The sequence below is a fragment of the Meleagris gallopavo genome, chromosome 10 (assembly GCF_000146605.3).
Source record: "Meleagris gallopavo isolate NT-WF06-2002-E0010 breed Aviagen turkey brand Nicholas breeding stock chromosome 10, Turkey_5.1, whole genome shotgun sequence".
In the NCBI taxonomy this organism is placed as follows: Eukaryota; Metazoa; Chordata; class Aves; order Galliformes; family Phasianidae; genus Meleagris; species Meleagris gallopavo.
The window spans coordinates 28,126,428-28,150,317 of NC_015020.2; the positions used below are offsets into that span (position 1 = coordinate 28,126,428).

General features: G+C 41.1%; 1 protein-coding gene across 1 annotated transcript; it reads right to left on the reverse strand.

Annotated features, from left to right (window-relative positions):
* Window positions 1-1,064: 1,064 nt before the first annotated feature.
* ST6GALNAC5 (ST6 N-acetylgalactosaminide alpha-2,6-sialyltransferase 5) lies at window positions 1,065-22,643 on the reverse strand. Its single transcript, XM_010716334.3, has 4 exons — window positions 22,524-22,643; window positions 13,995-14,455; window positions 9,799-9,906; window positions 1,065-2,555 (listed from the first exon to the last, which is right to left on the reverse strand). The coding sequence occupies exons 1-4, from the start codon at window positions 22,641-22,643 to the stop codon at window positions 2,324-2,326; spliced, it is 921 nt and encodes a 306-aa protein (XP_010714636.1). The 3' UTR covers window positions 1,065-2,323.
* Window positions 22,644-23,890: the final 1,247 nt, after the last annotated feature.

Consider the following 23,890-nt stretch of genomic DNA (forward strand, 5'->3'; position numbering starts at 1 on the left):
GAAGTGGAAGGGATAAAACATAATCACTGAATGAGGGAGAGTTAGAGATCAGCTGGCGAGAGATGGGTTACAAGTAATTGGCAGAAGCAGAGATTTGTATTAATTTTGTGTTGTGAATGATGTATGCCAGGAAAAGCACTAAAAGTTCCAAGGCAAAATAGGTTGTACTTTATTTCTTACCTTGTAATAGTGGGGAGTGCTGCAGCAAGGAAGGGAGCTGTTGGAGAGGGTCTAGAGAAGGGCCACAAAGATGGTCAGAGATCTGGAGCACCTCCCCTACAAGACAGGCTGAGGAAGCTGGGCTTGTTCAGCCTGGAGAAGAGAAGGCTACAGGGTGACCTCATTGCAGCCTTTCAGTACCTAAAGGGAGCCTAAAACAGGAGGAGAATCAACTCTTGGAAAGGGTTGATAACTGCAGGACAAGGGGAAATGGTTTTAAGTTGAGGGAGGGAAGATTTAGGTTGGGTGTCAGGGGGAAGTTCTTTACAGAGAGAGCGGTGAGGTGCTGGAAGAGGCTGCCCAGAAAGATTGTGGATGCCGCATCCCTGGAGGTGTTCAAGGCCAGATTGGATGGGGCCCTGGGCATCCTGGTCAGTATTGAATGTGGAGGTTGGTGACCCTGCATGTGGTGGGGGAGTTGGAGCTTTATGATCCTTGAGGTCCCTTCCAAACCAAGCCATTCTATGAAGGAGACTGGTTCTCTTACGTCTACACAGCATTACAGGGGTAACACTGTTCTACCTCTGACAAGGTGCTTTAATGCATTTTGTCCCTAGAGAACTAGGGCATCTGTTGGGCAGCTGTTGCTATGACATTTTGGGAAGAGGAAGTCATAACATGTCTTAACCGAGTTTAAATGATACTGAGTTTGGTTCCAATTCCATATATTGCCTCTGAGGTTGAGCTCATTGGGTTTAGAGGCTTCAGTACCTTTGTTCTAGTTTTACTATTTGGCCATTGAGAGACACCTTTGTCAGTGTGTTTCATGCCATAATTTCTTCAAAATAATCAACATGATAAGTTAGAGATTTTGTATTTGTGAGGCAAAAGGAGAAATAATAGCATAAATGAAATTTTCTTTATTCACAAGCCAAGTGTAACCCAGTAAGACACAGTGTGAGCTTCCACATGCAGAACTAGCATTGTCCACTCCTTGTGTTTGCCAGGCTTGCGTACATCACACAGATACTGCCAGGTGTAGCTTCGCTGCTGTCAGGGAGATAATTTCATGGAAATCTTTCTGCATCCCAGCTTCGGTGCAGTCCAGGATCTCTGAGGTCAGTGGTGGTCTTGGAACAGTGGAAGGCATGGATTATACAGGTGTGACATTACCATCTTTTTGGCTGGTACTGTAGTACACTTTAACACAGCTTCCTGGTTTTAGAAATTTGGTTGTGTTGTTGAAAGCCATTGTTACAAACTGTTGTTGCTTGTTCTGCAGATTGTTGCCTCAGGAAGGCTGTTCCTTCAGCTTCCTGCAGGACCACAACAGGCAAAACAAAACACAACCCCTCAGCTGTAGTTGGACTCTTCTGCAGTGAGGATATGGTGCTGTAAACTGATTTCTTTGGGATGAACTCCACCTTCCTTCCCCCCACCTCTGTATTAAAATAGAGCAGTTTGATAGCACAGCAGCAAATTCACATTAATATCAAACAGAATTTCCACTACCATTTTCATATTAACATGAGATGCCAGAATGTAAAGTTAGCTAGATCTGCACATGGGACCATTCTTGCTGTTAAAGGCTTTAGGCTGGATTGGAGCCCAAAAATTTTAAGAGAAATGAAACATTTCCAGATCAAATATTAATTACATGCTATATAGAACCATATTTTTCAAACAAATTTTATAAATAAAAAGCTAGGCCTTTCAAACCATCAGCGATATTAATTTTGGATTTGAAAGATTATGAAAGATCAACAACCACAGAACTGTGAACTAGAAAAATACTGGCCTAGGTTGCATAAAAACCTCCATTAAATAAATACTGTTAGTTTTCACTATGAAAATTCAGTGGTGTTGTACTTTAAAAAACCATGATGAATTACCCATCCTGTTAATGATACCAAGTTGCTTTTCACAAATCACACACACGTACAGGAAGTCAGATGGCCAATAAGGCGATATACTGGATTAACACACAGTTCAAAAGAAAGTACTCTCGATACACTCCTTCATCGGAACTTCCTGTCTTGCTGCAGTTATCAGCTGCAAATCCTGTTACCCTTTTGCTGTCAGTTGCCTTGCTGTCCCAGAAGGTCCAACACCCTGATGGCTGATACAGTCGGTGATTGTGGTTGCAGTCTTATGCGTTCATCCCTCAGACCGCTGCTTTAATCTCGGCGTGATTTACAGTAAGTGGTTCTGGTTTCCAGTCTGGTTGGAAGAAGTGAATATTAAATGTCCTCGCCCAGTTTTCAAACACTCGTTTCTCTGTGATGAAACGATGATGGCTGCCCTTTCGTCCCCGCTCGTGAGAAATGTACATTGTGCATTCATCGGGTCCCAAAGGTTCATAATAATGATAAGGTACTGAAAGATGATTAGGATCCCTGCAGGAGAAAAAAAAAAATAGATGGAAGCCCCAGATGTTCTATTTTACTGATTGAAAAGATGCTATCTTTAATAAGCTGATGGGCTACTTTTACTCCCAGTTAAACTGCATTTTCAGGTATCTGCATTTCTCCTGAATATTTAACACATCAGAATGTGGCAAAGGTTTTTTCTTTGCTCCTTCCTTTAATCTCCTCCTCGGTTAAATAAAGGACAGCAGTAGCTCAGAAATAAGGGAGAGCGCTGCAGGGCTGTGCTACTACTCTGAAATTTGAAGCAAACTGCTTAAGAGATTTATATCTAGATAGCGATTTGTAAAAAGCTTTGCAGAGGTATTTACTGGAATAGGGAGAGAAAGGGAAAAGAAAGAGGGGCAGTGGTTATCTGTGTCACAGCAGCTCAGCTGAACGCTCCCAACTTGGTGCACACGGGTGTGAGTGCACAACTTCAGTGAGCACATCTGCACGCCAGGTCAGCGATACGGCCCGCTGGTGCTGGCTTTATATCAAAGATCTAATGCATGAGTGAGTTGTTTGGTATTTTAAAATGGCAACTTTCACGTATGTATGTGAGCTGAAAATTCAGGCCGTTCACACTGACCTTGTGAGCCCATCAGCATTAACCAGCACTTACTGGTGTCACACAGGATGTGCCGAAGACTCATTAAATATTTAGGATTAAGATCATTTTAACAGTTTTAACGTCAGTGTTTTGATGTTGCATTCTGTAAGAGACACGTGTATTGTGTTCATAATGTAATAAGCCACAGTGGTTCACTCTCCTTTTATTCTCTACATTAAACTGCGCCCATTATGTTTTTTGCTTTGAGCACAGACTGACAAGAGCTCCTACAGCTGTCTCTGTCCTGAATTCAAGGAGAGATAGCTGTTCTAGACAGAATAACCCAATTGTACAGTGCTCCACAGTTAATACCAACAAACTATTTTGTAGTGGCAGAAAAAGTAGCAGAAAGTTGATTGACTGAAATACTGCCATTTAGTGAAGCCTTGCAACTGCGCTGTATGAAAACCTGAGCCGAGTAAGGATTGCACAGCAGAGCAAGAAATCTCACACAGATTCAGGGCTGTCAGCTCTAATATTGAGTTGATTATTTTCATTTTGAAGAGCTAATATTTAAGCTCAAATTCAATTGAATGCATCCACAATCTGTCACTATTCCGTCTTGGTCATTATTTTTACTGTGTAATTCTGTCACCTACGCAATTCTCTAATTCTTCTTATTTTACCATTATCCATATTGTATACGCAGAGGTAATGTATGATATTACTGCTGCTTTCCATTTGTACTGTAAATGAACATTTTAATTCAATCAGTCTAGCTTCCCAGTAACACAACAGGGTGATCAATCTTACCACACCAGAATAACAATAATATTGCATTTCCAGAACAAGATGGATTCTAAATGTTCTGTACATATTCTCACCGGAATACATAAGAGAGCAAAAAGAAATCTTTTAATTTCTCGCCTACAGAAGGTGTGTTTTTAATGTAAAAAAAATACCCTTTCCTATACATTCTTTCTAGATATAACTATTAGATCTCAATCTTCAATTACGTTTTCATATACGTTTTTTTTAAGACATTGGACTTTCTATTACAATCTCTAAAATGAATCATTTATATGATTACTGTAAATGTAATAGGAAACACGTTTTCTTAGAGCTACTAAACACACAGACACCTGCCTCTCATTTAGGCTGCTTTTCTTCACTCTAGATGGATTTTACTCTTGTGTTCTCGAGGGTAAACCTATATTGCGTGATGGAAATTTACTGCTTTAAAATTATAATTAGTAAAGTTGAAATCTTATCTCCAGCAGTCTTTGAATAAATGCAGTCACAGAGGAACTAAGTTAACTGCTCAGGCCCAGTACTGCACCATGAGCCACTCAGGCTGCTGTGCTGATAGCGGATCAGGTCAGCATCCTCCTGCCTTGTTTTCTTCTAACATTCGGAGGCTTAAAAGTCCAAATGTGCTTTAGTTTTAGGAACACCAGAAGGCAGTTAGATACCTACCACCTTTTGTCTGAAGTCTTTTTCCTTTTGTGGCAGTTCTGGATTCCCCCGGATATCATGCTGTTAAGGTTTGGATTGGAATTCTGGCCTGAGCAACTACAACATAACTGAAATTAACTGTACTGTGTTATCTTCTAACTCTGCAATTAGCTTGTGTCACCAGCAAATGAAATGCATGAGTAATTTCTATGCGGAAATTGCTTGCCACCTCATTTATTAACATTAAAACAGATGCTGTTTTATCACTGACTGATACTGGACATTAATCAGTATTTTGTCAGGCTTCGCATGCATATTAATATCACAGCTGGGAGAAAGCTAGAGAAGATCCTTTGTAAAATATACTCTACTTCCTGCCTAATCGCCTGCCAGCGCAGCAACAGCGTAAGTGCTTGTACCCAATGTCAGTCATCCACTGTTTGCCACTTCAGTGCACATTTTCCCACAGATGGTATCCACCCACAGCAAAAGCTGAAAATACAGCAAGCACTGTTTGTCTCAAAAGAAACGAGACAGAAAAACATGGCCATCCCATCCCGTGCTCTGGTCAACCTCTCCCTTTACAAACAGGGCTGTTATAAAGCAACCTGCTGAAACTACAGGTGCTTGACTTGCTTTGTCAAATAATTCATACTTTGAAGGGTGAATAAAACATTAAAATGTTGAGTGATGGGCAACATGCTGTGCCAGGACTCTAAGTTTTTTTGGATAATCTTTTTGCCTTCTATTCCCAGGAGCTCATTTCCTTGGCATGCATCCTGGCCCAGTTTTCCAAACCACCTAAGCATTTTGTTATTAAGTTAGTAAGATAATGAAGTGAGATTTGGGTATAAGGAACTAAAGGGCATAGCTTTCTCCCATGCAGTTTATATAATCATCTACGTGCATCACGTCCTCCGTACACCCCGGCAAATGTAAGTAGCAACAACTGCTGCTTTGCAGTTGATTTAAAGCAATCGAAAGTGGAGAGAGGAGGTAAAAAAAAAAAAAAAAAAAAACTATTAGATTTAAAAGCGGTGCCCAAAGGAATAAATTAAAGGATTTCAAATGCCAATTTTCAGGCAAATTATCACAGATGGGAAATGGCCTGGCAGTCAAATGAGGATTCTTCATAGGAAAATGATCTGACTCCATAATTGGAGCAAAAATTATTCATATCAGTTAAAATAAGGCTCAGAATTAAGCTCTAAGTTTCTTTGAGTTCCAGAAGGCCCATGAAGGGGAGGAAGGAGGGAAAGAAGAAGGAGGAAGTTAAAGGGATCTCTTCAACACCTTGAATTTTCCTTGCATGTGTGAGAACACAGAGATACCTGTAAGAAACCAACCTTTCACTGCTGCAGAGAATCCAACAGACAGGAACTGGTGTTACTACAAACTGCATTAAGCTCTGTCTCTATCTTTTGCAGATGCTGCTGAGCAGCCACAAAGAAAAGCAGCAGCACCGCAGCTCCTGCAGGAGTTGTGGTGCTATCTGTGCACTGCAATCTGGCTGCTGGTGTAGGGAAACGAGGAAAATCCTTGATATCCATGGCAGGCAGTACGAGTCCTTGCGTGTGCATGTGGCAGACTGCTCAACGCTGCTCAGAGAGGGCAGCGCTTCCTTCCTGCCAGGCTAGGCTCGGACTGGATCCCTGGACACTAACTAGTACAGCAAGATGACTTGTTTTGTGACAGAAGAGGGAGAGGTGCACACTCTCTCCAAAAAGCTTCGTAACATCCATGCGAGCACAGGCTTTCACCTTATTCCAGAACGTGCAAGACAGACGTATCTAACAGCATGAAAGCAGTATCAAAGTCATTAACCCTTAGCACAGCAGAAATCTGAAGCCAAGCAAAAGGCATTTGGTATTACAGATAGCTTTGCTTTGTGCTATCAGAAATTTATAATAATCAGATTGTCAATTCCAGTTAAACTATCAAATCAATGTCCAGTGAAAGTAAACAGAAATGAATCTAAAACATGTTGTTGCAATTAAGAGTGGCAAATCTTTTTAGCAGACTACTTCACTGGACTATTTTTCCTGCACGGGTTGCAAGCAATTTGGTTAATGATCTTAAGCTAATAATTTGTAGCAGAATCAACTGCATAATGTTCACGATACCTTTGAGGTGTCCTTCATGTTACGGATGCGATACTAATTCAGTTCCATGACAGTGATCACCCACACTCATTACTTACTCCACAGATTAATTCTTAACAAATAATGAATATTTGCTGGAGATGTACATTTGATGGTATTCAATTTGAATAGTATTAAGAATATTATATTTATATATATTTTTAAGTCTTAATGATTCCTTAGTTGCACAGCAAGTAAAATATTCTTGTACCTATACCATCTCATGCATACATGGGAGATAGGGTGGGTTGTGTTGGTTTCTCTTAGTTTTGTGAAATGGTAGTTTGTTTTTTGTCTGACTGGAAACCAGAGAAATCTGCCTTAAATTACATTTGTTTACAGAATGTTTCTTTATGATTTTCTATTTTGTTCTCCTATTTCTCTGAAAGGATGCACTGTTTAAATTAATGAGCAGCTGAAGAGCAAAGTAAGTCTGATTTCATTTATGGCAGCTGGTGCATTTCACAGATCTTAATGGCTAGCTTCTCCTAGGAACGGAACTACAGTTTTCCCCTTCATAGTTTGTTAAATAAATCTTAAGACATTTTATATTATTTTGGTTAAGAAATGACTTTCTTCCTCTTCTACGGCCAGTTAAGTGCATCTTTGTTATCCAAGCTGTAAGCATTATTACATTTACTGACAGTAGGATTTATTACAGCATTTTTTTGTGTTATAATTTAATATTACATCCATTTGATTGCAGTGTATCATTTCCATGAAAGCCTTTCATATGGTCTCAGTTACCGTTTCACCCTCTCAATATTTTTGTATGTTTTGTGCTTTTTTTGTAGGGAGGTTGCCTTTTTTTTCTTCTTCTTTTTCTTTTAAATATATGTACCTAAGCTTATCTGACTTGAACAAGGAACCGGGCCTGAAAAATTAGGATTGAGCATTGTTATCTTCTGCATTTCACATAATCACAGAATGACTCAGGTTGGAAGAGACATTAAAGATCATCCAGTTCCAACCTGCTGCCATGATCTGGCTGTCCCCCCCCACCAGCTCAGGCTGCCTTGGCCCTCACCCAGCCCAGCCTTCAGCACCTCCAGGGATGGGGCACCCGCAGCTCTCTTAGTAGCTGTGCCAGGGCCTCACTGCCCTCTGAGTAAAGACTTTCTTTCTACCATCTGACCTAAAGCCTCCCTCTTTTACTTTAATGCCATTCACTCTTGTTCTGTCACTATCAGATGGCCTAAAAAGTCTGTCCCCTACTTCCTCGTAAACTCCCTTTGAACACTTGAAGGCCACAACGAGGTCTCCCTGTAGCCTCCTCTTCTCCAGGCTGAACAAGCCCATCTCCCTCAACCTTTCTTCACAAGAGAGATGCTCCAGGTCTCTGAATATCTTTGGGGCCTCTGCAACAGTTTGCTTCCCTCCTGTGCTGGGGACTCCAGGCCTGGACACAGTGCTCCAGGTGGGGCCTCACAAGGGCAGAGCAGAGGGGGACGGTTCCTCCTCTCTCCCTATCACCACCCCTGTTGATGCAGCCCAGGATACAGTTGGCCTTCGGGCTGCAGGAGCACACTGCTGGCTCAGGTCCAGCTTCTTGCCCATCAGGACCCTGAAGCCTGTCCATCTCCACTAGATTTTTAGATGAGAAAGACAGATCAGCCATTTACAGTGATGACAGGGACATAACCATTTCAGAACAGGAACTGAAGAAATGTGTCTTTGCCAACTGAAATGACAAGGGAACGAAATACTGTGCTAGCGAAGGTATTTATCTTGCCTGAAATATCTGATCTAGTTTGTTGTTTTCCTTGGAGAATTCATGATGAAATCTGGCAGTACATCACAGCATTTATCATTGGGGTTTTGTTATAATTTGTAAAAATTCTCACAAAGTGGGATTTAATGTTGACATTTTATACTATAATTTCTTCAGGGATTTTTACTGTTTTGTGCCCAGGATAAATGCAGATTTTTCAATGATCCTTTTTAGTGCTCACAAGAAAGCCAAAGCAGTCCTATTCTCTATGACAGATGAGCTAACCTGTCACTGCAGCATTGCTCCCCATGCCCCTGGAATGTATCTTGTATTAGCCAAGGAACCAGACTTCAATCAGATCACTTCAGTTGCTCTTAGTGAGAGGAATTCAGGAGTAGGGGATGAAATATTTCATACATGCATACCAGCTCTGTGCATCGTTGGATCACCTGACAGTGCAAAATGGATCAGGACTATGTGTGCACATGTTAAGCACACATTTCAGAAGGCCTGAGTGCTAGGTCTGATTATGAGCAGACAGATGATACTTAACAGCATAAAAAGACCACTGATGTAGAACACATTTGCAAGGAGTTCATACCACAACTACCAAGTCTTGAAGTCAGTTTCCCAGTACCTTGGGTCCACCACAGGAAACCCTAACCAACACCTCAGGTCTGAGGCCTGTATAGTGCTGGAGTGTCACGGAGTTGTGAAATGGACACAAGCTGTTACTTTATAAACCAACGTCAACATGTCACACAGCTTCCACTGAGAGAACGTGTGTGCTCTTTCTACGACCTACGAATGTGTACCCCACATTCTGCAGGACCGAAGTGGGTGAACAGAGAATGTATCCAGTCTGCAGATCCAAATTCTGTGGGGTTTTTGGTGGCGCTTATTTAGGTTATTTAGGAAACCAGTGTACTGGAAGGTTGGTATTTATGCCACAGCAATACTACAATCTTAACTTTAGTTGCATAGGAAGTTAATTTAGAAGCTAGTCACTGTAAGAACTGCTTTTCTCTATTAATTGTGGGGGCAACCTTTAAAAACAAATTCAAAGTAATATTTTCTAGTGCTCTTTTTCAGATTAATTTCACGCCAATTACTGCTTTACTTTTAGCTGATAAATATTCAGGGACTAAAAGAAACCAACAACAGATTAATTCTCCCACACTACAAACAAAAATTTTTAATATTTTATATGACATAATTAAATGCTGTTTGTTGCTTTCAGAATCAGATCTTGGGACATGTTAATTAATTGCTTTAAGAGGATGGAAGACGTTTTAGAGAGAAAATTCAAGATTCAGATATTTGTCTGTAACGTTCAACCTTGTTGGCTAATAATGGTTCCAAAATAAATCCTACCTGCAGAAATCCGGTGGCACCATGCCATAAACATTTATCCTGTCACACAGCTCTAGTGCGATAGTCATTGTGAACCAGCCCGTGCTAAGCCAAGTGTTGGATATCTTCCTGAAAGCAAAAACATAATTAAGTTTCTAGTCTGACAAATAATTCTTAAAATATCTAAAACAATTTCTGGGCATTTTTTTCATTTCTAAGAAAGGTTACGATTTTTTTTTTTTTTTCCCATTTTTATGAGAGGTTATGAAAATTGAGCAACCAAGATGACTTTGCTCATTCATCTTTTAACAATTTTTACTAATGTCTTCTGTCAGTCAACTAATTTGTGCAGAAATGCCCTGTCTGTAATTAATTTTGGGCACGGCAGCGTTAACATTTAGTTGACCTTTTGTAAAGTTTACCTTAAGTGAGTGAAACTTCATGTCCTGTATAAACATACTCCTGCTAGTAATGTGCTGGATAAACACCACCCATCTGTAATCACTTAATGGAACTTGTATACTAAATAATCGAGAAGACACCTCACAGGGAAGAGGGATGCTTAAAATGCAACCTCCCACAGTATACAGAGGAGCCTGTCTGGTAGAGAAAGAGATGAGACCAAGTACTTGTCTCATCATCTGCCTTCACACCTTGGTCCACAATCCAGAAGCTCTCAGCTATGCCCTGTGACTGTTGGTGGGAAGCTTGGTTAGGTGCAGCCACCCAGGAAGCTTTCCCATAGACCCCAACCCTCTGCTTGCTCTCAGTCCCTTTCCTGCCTGGTGGCACCTTTGAATATGACCTATGAGTGCTGCAAGGACACCCTGCCTGGCTGCTCCTTTCCTGGCCTTTTCTATATAGGAGGCAGAAGTTCTCAAAGAAGCACAACTGATCCCAGCATTATTTATGCAGAATTAGTAGATATCATCCTGTGAGCTCACAGATTTAAGAGATTTAATACCTGTGCTTAAATTGTGCTCTGTCACAGACTCTTACCTACAAAATGGCAACAGTAATGTTTTTTCATTCTAGCACTTGTTTGTCACTGCTGTTTTGTGGTTCAGAGCTGCCAACTAATTGTAATGGTTACTGGTTGCCTGGCACATGGGCTGGAGTCCCAGTTCTATGTCGAGCTCAAGCACTATGCCTGTGCCTGGGAAGAGCTGGCTGTCCTGGATCAAGAGGACTAAGAGATGCTGGTGAGAAGCAAGTCTTAAAGGCGCAACTGTACGTTTAGGACAGCCATGCAAGACTAAGTCAGGCACCAATCCTGGTAGGAGGGACTCAGAACTACAAGCAAGTGCTGTAGGGGGCACGCTATACAGCTTCCCAAATGAGTGCTGTGTTGCCTCCAAGTAGATTATCTGCAGGACACTAAGACAGATGTCCTGAATGCTGTCAGACTGAGGAATGCCTGGTACTGAGGTCTCCTACTTCCTCAATGAATAATGAAACTACTGCAAGTTAAGCAACAACAACAAAGTGGTACAGAGGATGCTGGGGAGCCTCAGCGATTTGCCCTATCAGTTACATGGTAATGGAAAAGATCCCAAAATGTATGTCTTTACTACTTCTGACATAAATTCAGGGCTAAGCTAGCAGCTGGAGATTAACTGATCTAAGCATCTCATCAGTTCCAATTAGGGGCCTTATTTCTTATCTGAATTTGCACTTAGGCTTTGGGGGGCAGGGGGGTGGTGTGAAGTGGCATAATTTATCACAGTGTAGCTGGGTCATAAGCTCAGCAGAGGCCTTCAGGCATAGCAAGAAAACAGCAAATAATTTCTGGCTTAAAATTATTAGGGAAAGGAAAAGTAGGAAGAAGTCCCAAACAATTGCTTTCCTGCTGACTCACTAGGTAATTTAGGCTTAGAGTGATCCATGCCTAAGACCTTGCATCCAAAACCAAGAGAGCAATTGTACTTAGACCATGACCTGGGTTCTGCACGTCAGGAAACCAAGCAGGGCTGTCTGCTGGGTTACTTTCCTTTTTGCTTACACACACTTAGTTTGAAATTCAGTGTTTTCAGTAAATCAGAGAAGAACTGATTTTGAATAAACAAGCTTAAACGCCCAGCAGTGGAACAAAGATGTAAAAACTTACTCAAGTACTGCTTTGGCCTCTTTAAATACCATGTCTGTAGGACAGCACTGTAGAAACAGGGTTACAACGTTTTGCCTTTTCATAAAAGATCTGAACAAAACTCTAACAAAAGAATCCTGTTTTTATACCTAATCAGCTGTAATGAAAGAATATGAAGAACTGTCATGTGCTTATTAGGGAAAATTATCAGATATTCTTTTATACTATGAACTAACACACTGTGCTGATAATTCTGTAGTGCACACTAAATTACAATTAAAGGCCTTTCTGCTCCACCAAAATCTCATTTATAATCTCTATGGAAATACTCTTCCTGCAGTTATTTCATTTATGCTTCCTTTATCTAATTACTATAATATTGGTTCTGAATCATATTTTCTTAATGTACCCTTATTCAATTATAAAGTTATTTTCAAGTACAGTTACTTTATAATACCAAGGATACTGCTCTGTAGCCTTTGTCATTCACCATACTATTTAACTGACAGCGTTTTCTGAAGGTTCCCCTTCATTTCAGAATCAGCTTTTTTTTGTAAATCACAATGCATCCAATTACTTTTTTCCTCATCATTTCCAAGACAGAAAGGAACGGTTTGATTACTGCAACCTTGCAGTCACACTTCTCTCTCCTTTGTTTCTTTTTGCAGGGACTGATGTCGAGAGCTCAGCAGAAACCTCCCAGGGAATGGCATCATTCCGGGCTGTACAATGCACTGCTTCTGCTCCCACAGCTACATAACTGTTCTTCCCTTACAATGCCGAGCTGTGTTTCTTTTCATCTTTCTTCTCTTTTTTCTACGCTGCCTATTCATTTATTTTCACCTCCTGTTTTAATCTTTTAGTCCTTCATGTGTGCTGCATGTGCCCTACTAAGCAGTGGTTCCTGCAAAGCCTGCAGCTGCTTCAGTGCAATAGGACCTGTACATGAACGAGGGTGCATTCTGCTGGGATCCACATGCCACTGATTCATGCTGGGAGTTCAGGGTGACTATGACTGAGTACGCTACAAACTTGTTATAATGTTATTAATGTCTCAGACTCTTTGAGAATATTTTGGGAGTCAAGACTGGGCCTGACTGGGTGTTAATGTGAGTCAGTCAAGTAGTGTGATGCTTAGTGTGATCCACAGTAACTGAACTCTGAAAGAAAAGCAGATGGGGTACCACAGACACCAAGCTAAGATGGAATCACAACAAGCTACTGGGATACAGGAACTTCCATGCCGCTGGCTCCGCCCAGAAGACAAATCTGGTGCTCAAGTCTTCTCTGTCCACATAGGACCAAGCCCAGCATATGTACAGTACTTGTAAAATTAGAGAATTTCACCATGAGTTACTATATAATGGAAGCCACCTCTTCATTTGAGCCTCAGTAGAGACCCTGCTCAATTTTTTACAACTACATACTTAATATATAAAAAATAGGAGTTCATTAAAATAAATGTATTTCTCTCTTTGGCTTACATGCCCATTTTTCAAACATTATATGTGAAAATGCTCGAGTCCTGCAGTGGGTCACCGATTAAAATTTTGATTTGAAGATCAGCCTACAAGTCATGAACAGCCTCATAAAGATGTAACTATTGTAACTTTCCTTTTCCCAGTTGGAACTGTAAGGTGAACGCTTCTGAAGCGCCTAATGTATGACTAATGTTTGTTTGTTTTACAAGAAGCTTTACAGCTGCAGTGTTCCAAGAATGCTTAAATTCAATAAACAGCTATTATAATTCACAGAATGGTAGCATTTCTTCTGTAAGCAAACGTAACCTATCCATCCTGATTTTTCAGAATCAGTAAAAAACTTTCAGGTATATAACCTCAAAAGTGAGATTTAAACAGCTCCTACCTCCTTGGCTGTATAAACAGTAGAGCCAGATGCTGGCATTCTAAATTGATGAGGCAATACTCCATACATAATTATTTAGAGGCATACTTTTTACTTACGTTGCAAGTGATGCTATTTGGCATATTCTACCGTACCACAACTCATGCAGCAGAGGATTTAATGGGTGTGATGGTCCCTCTGAGCAGACCTCAAATTGGTACATATAAACTACATTATTTTACTACTATATGACTTCCCCCAAATGTATCCCCATAAATTTTCTCACCTGTCTTTCCCAGTTTCCCGTTTAAAAAGGTCATCAAATTGAAGCATCTTGTGGCGAGAAATCATGTATGCTTTTAATTGAGGCAGTATCTGATTCATCAGCTGCAGGTTGTTGTACACCAAGCCTTTCCCATCTCTCCTCATGTAGCTGCTAGGACCCCAGAAGATGAACACAGCACCGTGGCTCATGTTTAAGAGTTCGTTGCGATTTCGCAAAATCCTCTGAATACTGGAGTGTGCAATGACTCGAAGGCTTGTTTTGTTCCCAACATCCTGTCCATAACCTCGAGTAGGTGCATCATTCATTCGTATTACGCACTCCGTCTCGTCGATTCTGTCACCTTGCTTACTTCCCAGAAGGTGTCCAGAACTGGTTACCAATGCACAGCTCTTGCAGTGCATTTTTAAAGGCTGCAAGAGACATACATATTTCAAGATCAGCTGTGAACACCTCCCCACGCACTAGGTATAACTCATATTTTACATATACATTGCATACTTTACAGCAAAAAAATTCAGAGCGTTTTGCACAAATCTCTCTCGGCATTCTTCCCAAATAACTGGGGATATATTACCTGTATCTTTTATAGATGGGAAAAATCACGTGTAGCCCTTAAAATTCCTCCATAGAATTAAATCTGCGGTTTAAATCCTCCTTCCTACTGCGGTTTAACAACCTTCATATTCAGTAATCACAACAGCTTCTACACCGTTCACAGCTGCACAGCGTTGTTCTTCTTCCGCTTGTTATAAAAGAATTCAAATTGGAATATTTCTGATTCCCTTTCTTCCAATTTCTGCAGGAACTAATCATTTTTTAAGTCTCCATAAGCACAAGTGTGAATAGCTTTTCAACCTTGGGGTCAGGACATTTTGCACAGGGAAGAGAATTATATCTTGGTCTAATCCTTCCACACCATTTCCAAGTCAGTGCCATGACCAGAGCAGTGCTCTCATGCCTCCACTGTGGTTCAACAGTCAGAGCTGCTCATTAACGTCTGCATCTCTCTTACATGACAGCAAGTTAGAGCACTGCTTTTTCTAGCTCGTCAGGTCATGCTTAAAAGTTACACAATAAAATGAAATAGGCGGTGCCTGTTTGGTCAGTGCCTGACCCGATAGAGTTGGGAGAATAAAACAAGCTTTCAGGAAAATGAAAATGCTTTGCAAATCATTCTACTGAAATTTGTCACCAACACGTATATAAACAAGAGGCGTATGTACGTTCATCTGCTGCTCAGTGTGAGAACTGGAAAGGGGCAAAGGGCTGAAGACTATCCCCAAAGTGCTGATTTCCAACAGCAGTACAGCAAACTGAGAGGCACAGCCTGTTTGAGGGTGTACCTCTCTCTATATTGCAGCATCTAAGATCAGCAACACTACATTACAGACCACAGACCTGTATCTGGTGTATTCTACACGGGGAAGAGAAGGCAGTCAGAGCTGCTGTTCTGACACAGCACGCCGGCCTTCTTCTCCGAAGACACCAAAAAACACTCCCAAAATAAAACACAACAAACTGATCTGTGGTTGCCCTCCAGTTTGAGATTCTAAAGGTAGCAAGAAGTGGTTGCTGTCTGAATTTGTTTTTTGCAAGATTGGCTAATGAATAATTGCTTAAATTAAAACAAAAAAATAACTATACGGTTTGTGTAATGACAGAAGCAGCAAGCTTTGTGTCTCTATCTTCCCCCAAAAAGAAAACTCCTTTTTCTCTCATGTATTTGGACTGCACTCCAGAGCTAATGATATGAGTAGCAATGTTTGTGCTTTTGTACTCAAGGTTCCTAATGCAGTATTTACATGTATTTTCCTTTAAGCTTTTTTCTGGCACTTTGATGAATTACCTAGCAAAAGGCTTTAAGGTGAACTAGCTTCTCCACCATCATGCAAGATGAAGTGCTAATGAGGTTAAAGGAAATGTAGTCAGCACCAATGTTAACTCACATGGGTTCGAATACCCACGCTGCAAGACATTTTCACCTACAACAATCTCTGCTGGTTTCTGGCCTACTGAGCTACAAGTACGTATTTTAAATGTCTGCCAGAGGATCCATCACCTGTGAGGAAACAAGGGCAACCATCAGTGGGGCAGGGAGGGAAATGTCATCATCTGCTAGGTGATACACATTATTGCTCCCACAACATCTGTCCTGTAGCTTGCTAGAAAACGGTTCCCTTTGGAAAAAAAGTCTTCTGACTGAAACATGCAGGTATTACCCAACTAATTCTTCAGTGATGCGTGGGGGCCGAGCAGCTGTATCCGCTCCGGGCCAATCACTGATGCTCACCTCAGAGTCTTTCTGCACAGATCTACAAATCTCACACCTAAAACCGTCAGAGGAATTCACAGCCAACAGCCACAACATTCTCATACCAGCTGTTTCTAATACCTTGACAATATTGAAAGCAAGGGGAAAAAAACCCTACTGCTGTAATATTAGCTGGCCAGGAGGCAGTGGTTGCACCAGAAATGTCATCTACTTAAGCAATAATAATGGAGTCACAAAGCGTTTCTTTGGGATTGATGACCAGCTAGGAAAAGTTGATGGCCTGAGAATAACCAGGGGCCATTAAGCCAGAAGAACATTAAGTTCACAGAAAGCTCTCTGCTAATGTAATTATTACTGTGATATGTGGGGAAAAAAGCAAACTAAAAAAAGCAAACCCGTGACACACGAGTTATATTTTAGGTAGGCAATGCAACCCACACTCCATTCGTCTTGCTTCAAAATGCCCAAAAAAGGCACAAGGTAAGAGGTAGGTGACTGGTACGGTACCTGTGCTAGCTACCTTGAAACATAACCCACAGAGGACATAAACCTGCTGACGTTTGACAGCACCCACTGATACCCACTGTGTTCACCCAGTGAAGCTGGCAGAACAAGCCATTTCCCTGCTAGAAGGGCTGTCCCAGGGAAGGGAAGGGAGCAGGAAAACTTGCCCGGTTCTGGGACACCCCACAGCAGCACACTGGTGGACATAACAAATGTGCACAACCTGGCACAGCTAAGCACCACGTGCTGAAATGCTGCCGGCAGCTGTCACTGCCACGTGTTATAGCCCAGTAACTACTGCTGCTGTATCAACGTCTTCTGGTTTGTTAATAACAGACCAACAAGCAAATGGCAATGAAAAAGCATTGCCACAGTTGTTCCTGTATTTTCCAATTTAAGCAATCCCTGCTCTGTTATTGACTTCAAAATCTATGTTGTCCAATGACAGAAAGATGTTATTTTCAGACACTTTATTGCTCAAAAAAAAAAAAAAATCAATAGAATGTTATTACTGATTCAAACTATGTTACTCTTAGATAAAATTATTTTCTTTGTGATGAAATAAAATGCCTTTTTCATTATTTATTTTTTTTTAGTTCTGCTTATCACAGTCCTTTGATTTTAAAGGCAAGATTTTAGAGGACAAGACAGTTCCTCCCAATAAAACCAGCAGCGCTGGGAAGCATGATGCTTCCTCCTCCCGAGCACTTAATGACCTACTTTCAAGACCCCTGGGTTTGGATCATTCCACTATCAGTAGTATAAAAGTTTTCCTTCTATAAATTAAAAAAAAAAAAAAAAAGACATATTTTATCTTAGCAATGATGATGTGGCCAAAAACAAACAAACAACAACAACAACAACAACAAAAAAAACAAACCCCGAACAGTGAAGAACACCTCATTACTGGGCTCAGCAGAAAACGAGCACCTGTTAGTTCGTTAACACCAATATTCCTAATAGATAATGCTGGACATAGTGCAGATGAATCCCAAATGTACTGAGAGATTCCTTTTGGATATGTGATCTTTAACCGAACATTTGAGACCGCAAATGCAAAATGCCAACAACTCTGTGAAAATGATGCCCGTTCCCCGATATTTTTTGTTTTGTAATATATCAGTGTTGGAATAGAGCATGTGAAAAGAACTAAAGATGAAATAAATGCACAAGCACAATGAGTTTGCCTTAGTCTCATGCACACAACACACTGGCAATGATGCCCTCAAATCAGTCTTCTCTGAACAGCGAAAATGAGCCCGGTGCATACTGGGGTATTTCAAGCAATACTTTGGTGTACAAAAAGCTGGAAGGAAAAGTAGTAAGTATATAGAGACTTGATTTTTTTTTTATTATTATTTATTTATTTTTTTTACCTCAACCAACTTCACCTTTCTGAGGTATTCAGATCTCTGTGAGCTTTGGTTTCATGGTGCCGAGTTCTGACCTAAGACATGGCCTTGGTTTGACCACAGACTTCTCTCACACGCGTTTGGTTGGGGAATGTAGCTTACTTTCTACACTATGCATGCCAGTTCTGATTTTCCATTGAAGTTTCATAACTTTTCATTCTTTAACCCACACGTCAGCAAGTACAGAGAGGTCTTAATGAGGAAGAAAAATCCCCTGAGCAAATGCATTTGTAATTTTTGTTGAACTAGACTTTTGGAGCATTAGATGCTCCGCCATGAAAACAAGCTGCATTATCTACTGAAATAAAAGCACCAATTGCTTCAAGAACTGTTACCCCAGTGACCGATAGCACACAAGTAAATAGAAAGGGTAGGAGATACCACTTCCCCAACACTGCTAATCCTTATGCAAATCCACATAACAAGCAGCCGCAGCAAAACTTAGCAATTCAAAAAAGGTCTGGCAAATCTGTTTAGGAAGATAAATGCGTGTCTGCTTAAAAAGATAAAAGATAAAACAAATGAATTTCTTATTACTTCTCTTTGTTTTTCGGGCTGTAGAGCTTGAATATGCAGACTCTGTGGAAACATTAGCATCCTCATTTCCTATTGATTCTTCAAGAGTTAATTATATAACCGGACTCTGCCTTCAGATGTTTGTTAAACAGCAGCAGTGCAATAGCCGAGGTTCTGCACCTGCATTCATCACGCCGGTGATCACGGCGCCCTGGGTTTTATTTCTCCAAGGAGCAGAATATTTTTGTCTGCCATGATATTATGCTGATGGGCATCTGCAAAACTTGTAGTAAAAATACAATAAAATTCTATTTTCAAACGGTCCTTAGGCGAATCTACTTCAATTTCTAAACATGAGGTTGGATTACGAAAGGCACAAAAAAAAAAAGAACCACAAATGCACTCCATAAAGCTTTCACTGGGATAATTTTCTTAGAAAAAGTACCGTTCAGCACATTAGTCACTGAAGAGTTTTGTGCTTGTGTGAAGTGTTTTCCGGCACATTAACTCTTTTTCAGAGACCTGCCTGCTAGTCAAAGCTTCCATTAGATTAATTAAAATATGGCTCCTCTCACTGGAAAGAAAAGGCATGAGTTTGGTTACAGGACATTGACCACGTCCAGAAAGCAAACCTTTCCCAGTCACATGAAGAATGAGCAGAAGCTGTGCAGGAGACGGAACAACGAGAGAACTTCTGGTGTACAGGGCACATTTCTTTTATTTGGAAGCATGATTACATGGTGCTGATGTTTTCCCCTAAGCCAACTGAAGTGAATATAAGGTGCAACCTTGCAAATTGTCAGTGCGTATAAAGCTAAGATTTAGAGAGTAGTTTCCAACCCGCATCCTATAAATGTGTCCCATGTGGAAGATTAGTATCAATCATAGGCTTATTGGAGGGGGAGATAGGATACAATGATAACCTGGAGCTATCCACTAGAGTAATGGTCTAAGAAGAAAAAGCAATCAGAGAAAGAAAAGAATAACTTCAATGAAAGACAGCACTGGAAAATCAGGCAGGAATGCATCACGTTGATGAACATGAGCTGTTATACAAGAGAGAGAATCATACGAACAATATGCAGGCTCAAAAGAAATGGTTATTGCCTAATGTTTATCTTAAAAGCAGTGCAAATAGACATCCATATTACATCAAACCGCTTCACTTTTGTGCTGCCGTTGAAGTACTTGCACTGAAATGCAATACAGCAACAAGCACGGTGTCTTAACTAACTATGCAAACAGTTATCAGTTCCCGTTTTTCTAAAATGCCATTATTTCAACAGTCGGACAGCTTGGATTTTTGCTTTGGAAAGCATTCACATCAAAACCTCCAATCCGCTCTGGCATGTTTTGGCAATTCTTCCTTGTTTAAATCCTTCAGGGAAATACACCCTGAGCTGCTCCCTCTGCACCTGCCAGGGCCGTGCAAGACTTTTTATCTGGCTTTAAAGGTGAATACCACTGATCCTCAAAGACTGTTTTCAATTGAAAGCACTTGGGTCTTTCTGCGACACACACTGCCTCTTCCAAATACATCTAAACTAGAGCCGTATCTCCAAAAGGCAATTATGGGATAGCACTGGCAAGGAACAAGGGTTTAAGCCCCTCCATTGCAGCCAGCTTTCACACAGCTTCAACATCACATATTTAGTCCAGAAGAAACTTAAGATCAAATGTCTGATTAATGTTACCCACCCCACAGAGAATTTTCACTAACATGTATCTCATCTTGTATTTCTCTACCTTGTTGAGGCTGACTGTAACAAAAAAGCACAGCTCCTTATTGCTTTCAAAGGTCTTTGTTTCAATAACTGTCAGAAATGTCTAGTTATGGGCTAGCTTCACGTAATCCTCACCAGTTTACTTTGTATTAACCCCAACTGCTCTGTATGTTCCTACTTCTGTTCCTCTACGCTAAGAGTACACAACAAATCAGAGAACAACAACAGATTTAGAGTTCTTTTTTTCTCTGTCAGAAGACGCTACTTCTGGGTTTTACATGTTTTTCTGAGGATGTTCCAGGTTCAGTGACACACAACACTGTACCACCTGCAGAGCAGGATCCCATAGCAGCTTCTGCAGTAAGGCCACTGAGGACAGAAACTGGTGATGCTGCTCATTACATCCACTGCATTCAACAGCTACCGGATGTAGATCGTCACTGGGACTTTCTCCCATGCATGTATGTAGAGAGGAAAAAGGGTGCGTTTGGGGCTAAAATATTTGCATGTTTACTTTTGGACTAAGAGCAGATAACAAGAAAACATCCCAAAGACACCTATTTAAAAATCTGCAGTTGAAACTATTCAACTCTTGAGTTTTTAACTTTTTGGGAAGCTACAGCCAACTTTTAATTTAGGGGTTGGCTTTAGGTACTTTTAAAAGGGTCTCAAGTATTCCTTACACATCTCTCCAACTAATTGGTTCCCATTATCAAGTCCTGATCCGGAGACAAACATAAACATATTTATCCCACTGGGATGTCTGTACTGAGCCTATCTGCCAGAATGTATGTTAATATGAAATTAAACACTCATAGGATGGAAACATTTTGCACTGAAATTGTTCCTATCACTGAGGGTTAATTAGACAATCAAGTAAAAGAGATGGCACCGTCTGACAACGTGGATTTCCCAAGGAGATGAGATGCTCTTAATTTATAGCAGGAACATCAAAGCTATCTTCTGACTAAGTCAGGGGTAAGTAGCTCAACGGAAAAGACTGAGGTTAGCTGGTATCTCTGGAGGAAGCAGAGAAAAAGCCTGACTGAAAAGAAAGGAAGGGCTCTCCCCAACAAAGGCACCCTGATCTGCAGGGCAAATGAGAAGAGAACCCTTGAGAAAATGCGACAGGGAAAAGCTGATAGCAAGTCAGCTAATTATGGGGAGAGAAGGTGTCTGACCTTGCTAGAAATAGAGTTAAGTATATTTCCATATCTGTGTACTTCACAGACATTTATAACTGTGCATCTCTTGGGGCCGTGGCACTTAAGTGCTTTTATTTATGTTTTACTGTCAGCTGATGTGAGTGAAGAATGATTCCCGGGCACTTGGCTAACACTCTTCAGTAATATTCCTTGCTTCAAGGTGTAGCTTATCTACATGCTGGGAATGGTACTACTTACATCCACTGACCCAGCACGTCAGGCCGAGGTGTTTGAAGCACAGAAAGGTGTGCCACCGAGAGGAGGAGGGAGGCAGCTGTACCAACAGATGCCACAGAAATCATGGAAAAAAGCACCATCTCTCAGCGTGCAGCAGCAGCCGGGAGCCTCCCTAGAAAGAGGTGAGGTGCAGAGTACAAGCCCCAAGGGATTTTGGAGTGCTTTAGACTTCTCTGCTTCTTATATAGACCTTAATAGACCTAAATTACACTCCTTTACCATGATGCGTGTGTCATTTGAAGTGCTTTTTACCTGGTAGTGACATTAAGCTGTTCCTGCTCACTTCTTCCTGTATTTTTTGAGGGGAGTATACCTCCTGAATTGGTCTTCAGATCCATTTCACCATGGGAACAGCAGGCCAAGAGAAGTAAAAACAAGTCAGAAATAAACAACAACAAAAAGAAAAAGAAGAGAGGTAGATGGAATATCTTTCTATAGCGATGCTGACTGTACATAAAATTCAGCCCAAAATGCCACAAGAAGGGTAATGGTGGTGGGGAAAGAATGGAAAGGAATAACAACAGCACGACCAACTACTGCCAGACTGTAGAGGACTATCAAAATCTCTCAATCTTTCATTGCTTCAAATCCCCATTACCAAATGCTTTAAGTTCTGATACACGTCAGCAGGAAATCTGAAGCTGTGTGACGGCACTCACTTTGCAGGTCGCTGTGCCATGCCTGGCCGCACCTGGAACTCCTGGCTCATGGCAATGAGTCTCTGCTAAACAGAGCAATATTTGCATTCTAAGTTTTCCAGCTCTGGACGTGTAGGTCATCGTTCCTTCCTTATAGCCTCAAACAGTGCCTAGCAACTAATCAGCACATCTGAGAAACCCAGACCTCTCCAGAGCCACTATTTCAAGTCTCAGGAGAGACAGAGGGCCTTTTCTTCTTCTGGGGCAGACACAGTAACGCACCAACAGCTTTCAGTATGGAAATCTTTCAGCAGCGATTCAAAAAGAGAAAAAGCCTCCCCTGAGGGGTGTAGGCACTGCACTGAGCAGAGATGCATGCAGGTGCTTCCTCCTGTCTGTACAGCCCAGCCCTCGGCTGCATGCTGCTGTCTCTGACCTGGTGAGCCCAGCTGAAGGCACCCCTAGATGGGTGCCCACACACTCATGACAGATGTCTCCTGAGGACCCAACATCCTACAAGACACTGAATTGCACTTTCAGGATGACACTGCCTGTATGTCATCACAGCTGTGCCTGTTTGTGCATCCAGGGGAAAACCACCCCATCCTGCCAGAAGTGCTGCCTCTGCGGCGTGCATGGCCCAGGGATCTCTGTCCTGGGAATGCACCCTGGAGGCAAAGAGCAGCCAAACTCAGACACGTCCCCATTCAGGTACAGCTGCAGTGTGGGTAATGCCTTTCTGCCACGCGTTCTGCTTCTCAAAACACCAAAAACTGCAACCGTGCAGAATTTCTACCCTCAAAAAAATAATAATCACAACACAGCTCTACTCTAATTAAACAGAAATTAATTACATCCTATACAACAGAACAGGTTCTGAAGGCTTAACTGGTTTCCTTTTTAATTATTGTATAACTTTGTGAATACAGCACAAATCTTCTTTTTAACATTCTAAACACAGTAGAGGGTTTTGTTTGCTTTAAAAGATGGATGCCACGTTTGCACGTTTAATTAAAAAAAAAATAAGTTATTAAACTAGTTTATTTTGGTTCAATGTGTATTTGTTCAGCTTGGGACGATTTCACATCAGAAATCAGATTTTTTTTTTCCAGTTAGTATTGAGCAGCAGACATCTGGGAAAGCAAATAAAAAGAACAGATCGACGTATTTTCAAAGGAACGCTTGTTAATACAAAAGCATTTGGTCTTGTCACAACTAGATTATTTTTGAATATTCATTGTTTCCAAAGGAATCAATCCATATCCTGAAAGTTAAACATTTTTTGCAGGAACAAAACAGCACGCTAGAAACCAGAACACATGCAAAAACCTGGTGCTCCAATAGGAGCTATGCTCTGGTCAAGAGCAATGGGAAGGAATCACCATCAC